This window comes from Lathyrus oleraceus, chromosome 4 (assembly GCF_024323335.1).
Source record: "Lathyrus oleraceus cultivar Zhongwan6 chromosome 4, CAAS_Psat_ZW6_1.0, whole genome shotgun sequence".
NCBI classification, from domain to species: Eukaryota; Viridiplantae; Streptophyta; class Magnoliopsida; order Fabales; family Fabaceae; genus Lathyrus; species Lathyrus oleraceus.
Genome location: NC_066582.1, coordinates 169,500,408 through 169,511,444, shown reverse-complemented (window position 1 = coordinate 169,511,444; position 11,037 = coordinate 169,500,408). Strand labels below are relative to the sequence as shown.

Below are 11,037 nucleotides of genomic sequence, written 5' to 3'. Positions count from 1 at the left end.
AATGAATAATGAAATAATAAATGAAGATACATTGACGCCTCATCCTTTTCCTCATAGCAATTCTATTATTCTCAAAACATTGAACACAAATTCTAACATTTTTCCATATATTATCAAGATTTTTTATCACACCCTTATTGAGTAACACCTTCATTTTTCCATACCCTAAGTAGGTAATATGTTGCAATCGTGTGATTAAGGATCGCCATCAATATCACACCGTCCACTTGACTAATATGCCAAACATGCAAAACATAAAACGCAATTCACACTTATTGAGTACACATTTTGCATGTTCTCTTGCTCGTTTTTGAATTCGCCATATATGGCAGGCACGCTTCTAACTAATTCCTACACGATCTTTGTTTATTTCTTCCCTCTACTAGTATTATTATTATCATCTCTATTTATTCATTTTCCTACAACCTCTATAATTAATTACTCAGCTAAGAAAAGATAAAGTAGCAAAATGGCCAGTGGTATTTAAGGCATCATAAAAGATAGACTTTGTTTGTGCCTTGCCCTCGTTACCAACCAAAGGGAATATTATTTCTTCAATTATGTAATTTTGGTTGTGAATTATAGATACATTATTACATTGAGTTAAAAAAACGATGCAGAGGAGGTGTCACTATCTATCCATATCCATCCATTTTAGTAGTACTTATTATTGATATTTAATGCTAAGAAATAAATAAATAAAAAGAAAAAATAAATAAACCAATGAGTTGCTTGTGTTCAGAAAAGTTATCTATGAGTGCAGTGTAGAACAGTAAAGGAATCAGGAAATTTCCTCCCTCTCTTTTTGGAGTGTGAGGAACAAAAGGAAACAAAGAACCATGAAATGCAAATAGAGAAGAGTAGAGAAAAAATAGCTCACCATGAATTTCAGAACTTATTATTATTATTATTATCATCTCAACTTCTTTTTCATCATATTATTATCATCATTTTCTCTAACAACATTAAAACCGCTTCCTAACAGAAGGAACCTACACCAACCGTTTTTGTTTCCGGTGAGTTCTGCTCCGCCGCCGGAGCTCTATCCTCCTCCGCCTCCGGATACAACTCCCTCCTCCCCTGACATTCCATTTTTCAATGAGTTTCCAGCAGGAACACCACCGCCTCCGGTGGAAAACAACCAGAATGTACCGTCATCGTCCTACAACGCTACAATTGCAAATCCGACGGCGACGAAACCTACAGAGCCGGCTAAGAAAGTTGCGATTGCGGTTTCCGTTGCATTTTCGTTATTTGTGATGTTCTCTGTAGTCGCTTTCTTCTTGTATAAGCAGAGAACTAAACCTTCTTCGGAATCGGATAAAATGAAACTCGTCGGTGAGAATTCTCAAGGAGTTCTAGAAGATTCCACGATGGCTCCACAACAACCTTCAAGTTTCCTCTACATTGGAACTGTTGTGGAACCAAACGGAACGTCGGTAGGTGTAGCTAACCCTCACAAGATTAATACTATCGGTAGCCGTTACCGGCCGAGTCCCGAGTTACATCCGTTGCCGCCTCTTACGAAGTCTCTCGTCGTGGATAGTCACTCGCCACCGGCGGTGTCCTCGTCATCTTCTTCGGATAACGATGAAAGCCGCGAGACGGAGTTGGAGTTCCATTCGCGGCAGGAGTCTTCTTCTCATAATCTCAGCCGTGAAGAAAGCTATTATACGCCGGTTTCGCGTCAAAGTTCTCTTGCAAACGGAAGCCCTACCGCGCCGGTTTCGGTTTCTCCGGTGGTTCCTTTTTCCAAGAGAACTTCACCGAAATCTCGATTATCAGGTTCTTCACCGGATATCAGACACGCGATGATACCTTCCATTAAGCAAGTTGAGAAAGAAGCGACGTTAGGTGGTCCTTCTAGAAGACCGAAATTCTCATCGCCTCCACCAGCGCCTAATTTGACGCATCTTCATTCAAACGACTTAAGGGATTCACTCAGTTTACCTCCTCCACCTCCACCACCTCCGCCGCCGAGAAATTTTAAGTCGCCGGTAGTTAGTACATCCTCTTCTTCTGCTTCACGGTATCAATGGACTCAGCCACGAAGTCATGGAGAGGATTCTGCATCTGGTAACAGTTTGAGTGTCAAAAAAGTTTTCAAGGAAGATGATGAAATTGAAATGGAGGAAGGAAAACCTAAGTTGAAACCTCTGCATTGGGATAAAGTACGTGCTACTTCAGATCGTGCTACTGTATGGGACCAATTAAAATCGAGCTCATTTCAGTAAGTTAATTAATTAACATACTATATAGTACTATACTGTACTATAGGTTTGAGGGATATTTAGTTTATAGATTGTGAATTACTAGTACTAATTAATACATCATTATTTGTTTATGGTAATGCAGGTTAAACGAGGACATGATGGAGACTCTGTTTGGTTGTAATTCATTGAATTCTGCACCTAAACCTAAAGAAGTCTCTATTAACAGGAAACCAGTTTTTGCCTCGGTTGAACAAGAGAATAGGGTGTTAGATCCAAAGAAATCCCAAAACATAGCTATACTACTCAGGGCATTGAATGTCACAAGAGATGAGGTTTCCGAAGCTCTTTTAGATGGTAAGTTTATTTCATTATTCTTTACTATATTTCTCAATATATAGACTTTAGACTTTAATGTCAAAGTGCTCTATTTTGATGTATAGAACTCTAGGGTAGCAGTTTAAACATAATGAATCCTTTTGAAAATGAGTGCTTAGCTTACTTAAGAACGAAGTGTTTTATCCTAGACTCCTATGGTACTATGTGATTCTGCCAAATGGAAATGTTCATGTTAAATTGATGGTGAGTTTGGAGTACCGGGAATATTGAGTTTGAAAGTGTTAATCAAAACCACAATCATCCTATGTGATTCCGCCAAACAACAACGTCCATTGTTTATCATTAGGTTGTTTTAGGGGATATATATATATATATATATATATATATATATATATATATATATATATATATGAAAAACTAGGTTCTTTGAGATTCCAATGAAGCTGATAAAACATTGGAGACTATATATAGATGTGTCACTATTTATAAACTCTTTTCAAACTTTATTTCTTTTCAATCTTGAACTTGAGTTTTTTTTCCTTTAGTTAACATTCTCTAGAAGTATTGAACAATGATCAAACATAAAGCATGTCATGTTCATTAATTATTGTCAAACTCTATTTTTCTTCTACTTTTTTCCTGTTATTTTTATTAAACTTGATACTTTCCTTGCCATCATAATGAACCCTATTACCTTTTTTGCTTTAACGTTCAAGCTTGCTCTAAAAGCTGTACTTTTGTGATTCATGACTGGCACGTGATTAAGACTGATCATTTTACTATGTTTGTTACTTCCTTTAACAATTTAGCCCTCATATATTCCTTCGTTTATTCCTTAAGCATGTGATTATTCTTTTAGTATCTTTCTTTTGCTTATGTGTCATTGTTCCTTTATCCTTTCTATCTCAACAAATTGGCCATCCAACTTGGGTGTTGTTTAGTAAATAATACAGATAGATGTACTAGTTTATTGCAAACTTTGTTTATGGTTTTGCTTTTATGGAATGACACAGGGAATCCTGAAGGTTTGGGTGCTGAGTTATTGGAAACTCTAGTGAAGATGGCTCCAACGAAGGAGGAGGAAATAAAACTAAAACATTATGATGGTGACCTTTCAAAACTTGGGCCTGCAGAAAGATTTCTTAAAGCAGTGCTTGATGTCCCTTTAGCTTTTAAAAGAGTTGAAGCCATGCTATACAGAGCTAATTTTGAAACAGAAGTTAACTACCTTAAGAAGTCCTTTCAAACCTTGGAGGTGTGTGTAGCCAGCTTTATATCTATCCCTTGTTATCTTTGATCTTTTTCTTTTAACTACATTTTCTTTCCGTATGTTTGGATGGGCGGTGAGTTTGTCATGCTGACGCTATGATTTTGTAGAAGCTCCATAATTTAACTTTTGCTAAAATTCTGATGACTTGCTGCGGTCCTGACAATTCCACTGATAATCCAAACATGCACTTCATTATTAAACTAATCAACTAGCTGTTAGTATATCTCAGGCAGCAAGTGAGGAACTAAAGAACAGCCGGTTATTCCTCAAACTCCTTGAAGCTGTTCTCAGGACAGGAAACAGAATGAATGTTGGAACCAATCGCGGTGATGCTAAATCTTTCAAACTAGATACACTCCTGAAACTTGCAGATATAAAAGGAACTGATGGAAAGACTACATTGCTCCATTTTGTTGTTCAAGAAATTATTAGATCTGAAGGTACAGGTGGCGAATCTGCAAATGAGAATGTTCAAAACCAAACAAATTCCCAGTTCAACGAAGATGAGTTCAAAAAGAAAGGATTACAGGTTGTGGCTGGATTGAGTAGAGACTTTGGTAATGTAAAAAAGGCAGCAGGAATGGACTCAGATGTCTTAAGCAGCTATGTCATAAAGCTTGAAATGGGGCTTGATAAAGTGAGATTGATTTTGCAATATGTAAAACCAGATATGCAAGGGAACTTCTTTAACTCAACAGAGATATTTATGAAAGATGCCGAAGAGAAAATATTAAGGATCAAAGCTGATGAGATTAGGGCCTTATTCCTTGTGAAAGAAGTTACAGAATACTTTCATGGGGATACAACAAAGGAAGAAGCCCACCCTTTCAGAATTTTTATGATTGTAAGAGACTTCCTAAATATTTTGGATCAAGTTTGCAAAGAAGTGGGAAAGATGCAGGATAAAACTGCAAGCAATTCATCCAGATCGTTTAGGATAGCCGCAAGTGCATCGTTACCTGTTCTCAACAGGTACCGTGCAAGACAAGATACAAGTTCAGATGAGGAAAGTTTATCACCCTAGTATTGTGAATATGAAAGAGACAATAGTTTCTCAAAGCAAATCAATGACAATAATGTTTTCCCAAATTTAATTTCCCCTTTTCCATCATTAGGTCCTTAGGTGTATAAACAGGTTTTCTCCCAATAACAAGATAGAGAATACCATTCCATTGGTAATAGTACAGGAGGACAGCTTTCATCAAGATTGAACATTAAACACTTACATGGATGGTGGGGAAGAGAACAAGCTCTGACACATTTTTTACATTGGCATATGCTAGTTAAGAGAGATTCTTATTAGATTAGAGTCCCACACATTTTAATATTACAGAATGTTTTTTTATTTATGTATTTTTTGACTCAATAATAAATAGCAGTTTTGCTGCAATATTCCTTTATGCGTGCTGACTTTAGGAGTATAAATAACTTCAAATTGGGTAATTAATTCATAATTGATATTGGATTACTATAGACATAATAATAGAACAATTCCCTCCCTCTCATGTAATTGGTGGTTATATACGGTTTATGCAAATAACTCACTTCTTGCTCTTCATGTAGCTTATTTTTTGTTTTTGCTAATTTGTAAAAAGTTGTATTCTTGGTATCGGACATGGGAAAAACTTGGATTCAAGTTCTCTATAGCTTATTTGTAAGTGACATGCTTTGACCAGTATCTTTTGAAGGAACAGAAGCACATCCATGTAATGTAACTAAGTCCTTTTAACTCAGGGACACTGACATATTTCAATTCTTTTTTTACATCTAGTGGCTACCTTGAAAGATGGCGATTTTTGGCGATTTAATTTGTAATTTTAATAGAATATAGGGTTATGTAGATGTTAATTTGATGGATCACAGGCCATTTGTTATTGCTTTGGCTGCACGATATTCATGGTAACTTTTGATGCAACATCAACTTCTGCAGATAGGTGAAATCTTATTACAGCTAAATTTATAGTGAGTTTTCTTGGCAGTTCATTATCTGGTTTTTGTTTTTTGGGCACAATCATAAATAAAACAATTTTATTATGCTTCCATTTTGCATGGAGCCAAGGACTAAAAGCAGAACTACCTATATTTGTCAAGACGAAAATCATATTTGAGTCTACTAGAAATGACAATTTTATTACACAAATTTGATTTTCTATTCATGAAGAAACAAAATTGTTACATTGAAAAGTACTACAAACGTGGAAGCATACTTGTACAAACTCATTTTGAATCTAACAAATGACAAATGACAACAATAAAAAATTCTTATCTTTTCTCAGTCTACCATTCTACTGAGCTTGAAAAGTAAGCAAATATATTTAATATAAATTGATTTAAGTGATGATTTGATAGTAACTTATATATCTGACTATCATAATTTCTACTTTCCTGCTCAACTTCTGGTTCCAACCCAAGAAAGCTTCTGTCAGTGAATGTACAAAGAATAGTATGGAACTTCAAAGCACTGTAACCACAGTTAACATTAAACTTCTTTTTGAAAAATAGATACATGGATGCTTCCAAGGTTCAGACTTGTATCTGCTTTAAGTGAATTGCGATTGGCAAGCCCATATATCCGACCCCTAAGCAAAAGATCCATTGTACCAGAGATAGAGGTGTTGTATTTGCAAAGGTTCCCAGGTACTCAACTATTATGATTTGGAAGATTACAGTTGCACTTATGACCGCTACAAACACGTGATTATCCCATATTCCCTTAAAAACATCTATTTCCTCCATCTCGCGAGAGTTTATCTCATTGAAAACCTGTGGAAAATCGAATCTGATTATGAATCGTAACACATGATTTATAAACAAATCGATATTCGACTTGTAGTAAATTGATTATGTGAATTCAGAAAGTTTTTTAACCTGACAGAAGACAAATGTGTTGAAAATGAGTGTGTTTAAGACTATATCAGCATTGGGGCCCCTAAGAAAAAAGACCCATTTTCCTACTGACTGAAGAAACCAAATCACCACAAACTGATACAATGCTTGTCCTAAGATATTTCTCCACATGACACTACTGATGAAATCACCTTTCCTTCCCACCGGTTCACGCTTCATCAAATCGTCGGTTGGAGGTTCAGTTGCAAGTGCGAGTGCTCCCAAAGTGTCCATTATCATATTCACCCACAAAAGTTGAACTGCTGTGAGTGGTGCACTTCCTGAAGATCAATCAAATACACATGATAAAGAAAAAATCAATTCTTTTTAATTATATAAACACATTGTCACATCTTGTTAGGCTAATTTTCTAACCTGTCATGCAGGCAGATGAGAAGTTCACAAGTAATGCAACCACGTTTACAGTAAGCTGAAACTGTACGAATTTCTGGATATTGATGTAAACCGAACGTCCCCATCTCGCCACTGTCACTATTGTGGAGAAATTATCATCAAGAATTATAACATCTGCACTTTCTTTAGCAACCTGCATATAAATTATAAAATTAGCAGAACTCTATGTTCCGCAGTTCATGGTTTTCAAGAATGCCTTAAGGACTAAGCTACATGATTTATATGAGCCTTTGCATTGCATTGCATTGCATTGCATTTCACTCACCTCAGTTCCAGCAATTCCCATTGCAAGTCCGATGTCGGCTTCATGAAGTGCCGGAGCATCATTTGTTCCATCACCAGTTACCGCTACAACTTCGCCGAATGTTGTACGCAGCTGTCTCACCAATGTATGTTTGTCTAAAGGTGATGATCTAGCCATAACCTAAAACAAAATATACTCTGAGTTATCGAAAGCATCAACAAACCAACCATAGCTGAATTCAGAAACGGAAACAGTATCAATCAGAGATATTGTTATGCATATAGAAAATATGAAGCACCTGAATTTTGGGAATAAGTTCAAACAACTCCTCTTGAGTCTTCTCTCTGAAGTCAGGACCTTCAATAGCTATGCCATCATCTGTTAAAATTCCACATTCCCTGGCTATAGCCTTTGCAGTGTTAATATTGTCTCCTGTAACCATTCTCACCACTATTCCAGCCGAACGACACACTGCGACAGACTCCTTAACACCAGGGCGAACCGGATCTTTGATACCAACAATTCCAATACAAGTGTAGCCAGAAGAAGGAATAGGATCATCCGCAGCAAACCCGTTTTCCAATTCCATATAGGCAAGACAAAGAGTTCTAAGTGCCTCATTAGCAAACTGGTTAATAATATTGTTAAGGTAATTACTTGATTCTATATCAAGCCCGACAACTTCGCCGTTTGAATCCATAACTTTGTCACAAGCAGCTAGAATTATTTCAGAAGCACCTTTGCAGTGAGCTCTTAGACTTCCATCAGGTAGCTCCACAACTACTCCCATTCTTTTCTTCTCCGAGTTGAATGGCTCAACTTTAATAATTTTGCAAGCTTTTCTCTCAGCCTTAGAATCACCACCTTGTGACAAACCAAATTCCAATATTGCTGATTCGGTCGGCGTCCCTAATATCTCGCGTTTTCCTTTTTTGTTATACACAACCTCACCTCCGGTGTTATTAAATATCGATTGTAGCAGCAGTTTTAGCGCGGAGTCTGGTAGTTCAGACGAAAGACTAGAATCATGATTGCTCACTTCTTTGCTATTCATACAAATGCATGTTTTCACAACAGTCATTCGGTTGGTTGTTAATGTACCGGTTTTGTCACTACATATAGTTGTGGCTGATCCCATAGTTTCACATGCTGCTAAATGCCTAACCAAGGCTTTATCATTCATCATCTTCTTCATTGCAAATGCAAGGCTCAATGTCACAGCTAATGGTAAACCCTCCGGAACCGCAACGACAACAATAGTAACCGCAATAGCAAAGAATTCCAACATCTCCATTGCATCATCACCGGACCACCTCCAGAATCTTCCTTCGCGGATTTTGCGGCCCAAGTGTCCTTTAACCAAAACTGTAAAGGTAATCACTGCAAAGACTAGTCCTATTTTTCCAATTATGGTTGCAACTCCATTAAGTTTCACCTGCAATGGTGTTTCATCGTCTCCGCCTTCACTAAGAGTTGCCATCAATTTACCCCATTGAGTCCTCATCCCAACAGTGGTAATCAACATAGTGCATGATCCATCTTGGACTTTTGTTCCTGAGAGAAGAAACGGATTTTGGGAAGTAACCATTATTGGCTCACTCTCTCCAGTTAAACTTGATTCATCGATCAACACCGAAAATCCTGAAACAAATAGTCCATCTGCAGGTACCTGGTCTCCAATGTTAAGATGAACAATATCACCGGGAAGTAAATTGTATATCGACATTTTCTGCCTATAACTGTTTCTCGTAACTTGAATAGAAATCTTTTTCTTCTCCTTGTCTAAATCCTTAAACTGTAACGATTGCCGATAATCACTTGTTGCTGTCACAAAGACAACAAGTAAGATACTTGCCACTATTCCAAGACCATCATGAGCTCCTTTCGGCCATCCTTCGGTCAATACGCCTACTATCAGAGACACGACAGCGCACACTCCGAGGATCATGAGGGTCATGTCTTGAAGAGCTTCATAAACATAAACCCAGAAGCTTCGCATTTCGCTTTCAGCAAATTTATTGATCCCGAATAGCTCTTGTCTTCTATTCCGCGATTCAGAATCGCCACCAAGTCCTTCAGTTGTCGATGTTGAAAGCTTTTCTGCAATGCCATCAACTCCACCATGAAACTTCAGCTTCTTTACGTCGTGGCCTTCGACAATAGATCCCAATTCTTCCGCACAGATTTGGAAACCTGCAGCCTTAACATCCTCAGGTAGAACGTAGTCGCTTGGTTGAACACCTGCAGGTGTAAAATCAATTAGAGTAAGCAAATTGATTGCTTTAGTATAGTAAATATAACTCTTATGAATCTTGCCTTGAATAAACTGAAATGCGGCTTTGGAAACCAAAACAGCAACTCTTAGCTTCTCCTGCATTAAGGATAAAAAGCCATTGAGAATCCATATTTCATACATGACAAGGTCAAACAACCTATCATTCTAAAGAAACTTGGAAACCAAGAAATCCGACTTAATGCATGTCAGGATTAACGGTGAGATCGGCAGATTCAAGCATGTACCAACTATGACTTTGTCATTCTCACCGCGTATCCAAACATGCATTAAATATGATTCAAAACATAGACTCAAATATATTGGTGACCTGATTAGTGCGGCGCATAGCAGCAGCTTCGTAACGTTTGGAGATGTTGGCAGTGAAACGAAAGCGCCTTTTGGGATTCTTTACAACACCGCAAAGTTTCCTCCATTTTCCGAGAGACTCTTCGTCGGAGTTCTTGGACTTTACGCCTCCGAAATTCTCATTTAAATAACTCTCCATCACACTTTTGATAAATTCTCCCTTGTTATTATTATTATTTGTGTTATCAATTCATCTCGGAGTCTCCTTCAAAACGAGGATTCATATTAAGTAAGAATGTAATGTAACATCAACTAGTAGTAACATTGTTAGAAATGATTATTAAGGTTAAGTTTTTTGGTTGGGTAATGAGAAAGGGAAAGAGTGAGTGAAGTGTTGAGGTCGTAAAAGAATTGTTGGTTGGTTGGTGGATTAGGTAGTTAGAGTGAAAGGAAAGAGATGAAGAAGCAGAGGAGGGAAATGAGTGTGGATCCGAAATTTTGTTGGGTTTGAGAATAAATAACGGTCTTTTGTTTCGGGAAAAAGTGGGGATGAACGAATTGGGCGGGGTCAACCAATGAAGCCTAATCCTACTTTGTTTTTTTTTAATAAATTATATTTGTCAAATATTGTCTTGTCTTTTATTTATTTTTATTCACGAATAAGGGTTACAATAGGTTAATCTTTGCAATTTGGCATGCTCAAATTCAAACCATTTTTCAAAATATAAATGATTAAAGTTTTTTTTAGATGTTTATTTAACTAAAAATGTACAAAAATACATAAGGATTACAATTAGACCTATGGGTACATGTAAAAATATAGAATGAGTAGGGTGAAAACATATTTTCTGAGTATAGATATGAGCATGAGTAAAAATGGATGAGTATGGATGAGCATACATAATTTAACGTGCGAATTCGAATTTTCCATTATGATGATGTCACATAACAACTTCTTATTACATCCGGGCAACGGTCGGTAGAGGTAAGGTTTGGGGTATCAATGAGTAATGATTAGACTTTAATTTTTAATCATTTATTATTGGAGAAAAAAGACTGCACTGATAGTGTAATATTTTTACACTGTCAATCA

At 36.9% G+C, this 11,037-nt stretch overlaps 2 protein-coding genes across 3 annotated transcripts; one reads left to right on the top strand and one right to left on the bottom strand.

The window, feature by feature from the left end:
• The first annotated feature begins 712 nt into the window (after window positions 1–712).
• Window positions 713–5,219, top strand: LOC127074365 (formin-like protein 6). The gene is made up of 4 exons (XM_051015675.1): window positions 713–2,230; window positions 2,356–2,567; window positions 3,563–3,804; window positions 4,049–5,219. The coding sequence occupies exons 1-4, from the start codon at window positions 882–884 to the stop codon at window positions 4,841–4,843; spliced, it is 2,598 nt and encodes an 865-aa protein (XP_050871632.1). The 5' UTR covers window positions 713–881; the 3' UTR covers window positions 4,844–5,219.
• Window positions 5,220–6,002: 783 nt separating this feature from the next.
• LOC127074364 (calcium-transporting ATPase 2, plasma membrane-type) lies at window positions 6,003–10,396 on the bottom strand. 2 transcript variants are annotated; one of them, XM_051015674.1, is made up of 7 exons: window positions 9,967–10,394; window positions 9,680–9,734; window positions 7,662–9,604; window positions 7,385–7,543; window positions 7,081–7,252; window positions 6,688–6,986; window positions 6,003–6,582 (listed from the first exon to the last, which is right to left on the bottom strand). In XM_051015674.1, exons 1-7 carry the CDS (start codon window positions 10,141–10,143, stop codon window positions 6,343–6,345), a joined length of 3,045 nt encoding a protein of 1,014 aa, XP_050871631.1. In that variant the 5' UTR covers window positions 10,144–10,394; the 3' UTR covers window positions 6,003–6,342. The 2 variants fall into 2 exon arrangements, with proteins under 2 accessions (XP_050871631.1, XP_050871630.1); XM_051015673.1 differs by having other exon boundaries at window positions 7,662–9,734; window positions 9,967–10,396.
• Window positions 10,397–11,037: the final 641 nt, after the last annotated feature.

Excerpts from the sequence above, each read along its gene's own strand:
- LOC127074365 (XM_051015675.1), top strand. The coding sequence starts at position 882 with ATGAATTTCAGAACTTATTATTATTATTATTATCATCTCAACTTCTTT. Across the intron at positions 2,231-2,355 it reads TTAAAATCGAGCTCATTTCA|GTTAAACGAGGACATGATGG; the intron begins GTAAGTTAATTA and ends ATGGTAATGCAG. Across the intron at positions 3,805-4,048 it reads AGTCCTTTCAAACCTTGGAG|GCAGCAAGTGAGGAACTAAA; the intron begins GTGTGTGTAGCC and ends AGTATATCTCAG.
- LOC127074364 (XM_051015673.1), bottom strand. The coding sequence starts at position 10,143 with ATGGAGAGTTATTTAAATGAGAATTTCGGAGGCGTAAAGTCCAAGAAC. Across the intron at positions 9,735-9,966 it reads CTATGCGCCGCACTAATCAG|GAGAAGCTAAGAGTTGCTGT; the intron begins GTCACCAATATA and ends TCCTTAATGCAG. Across the intron at positions 7,544-7,661 it reads AACTTATTCCCAAAATTCAG|GTTATGGCTAGATCATCACC; the intron begins GTGCTTCATATT and ends ATTTTGTTTTAG.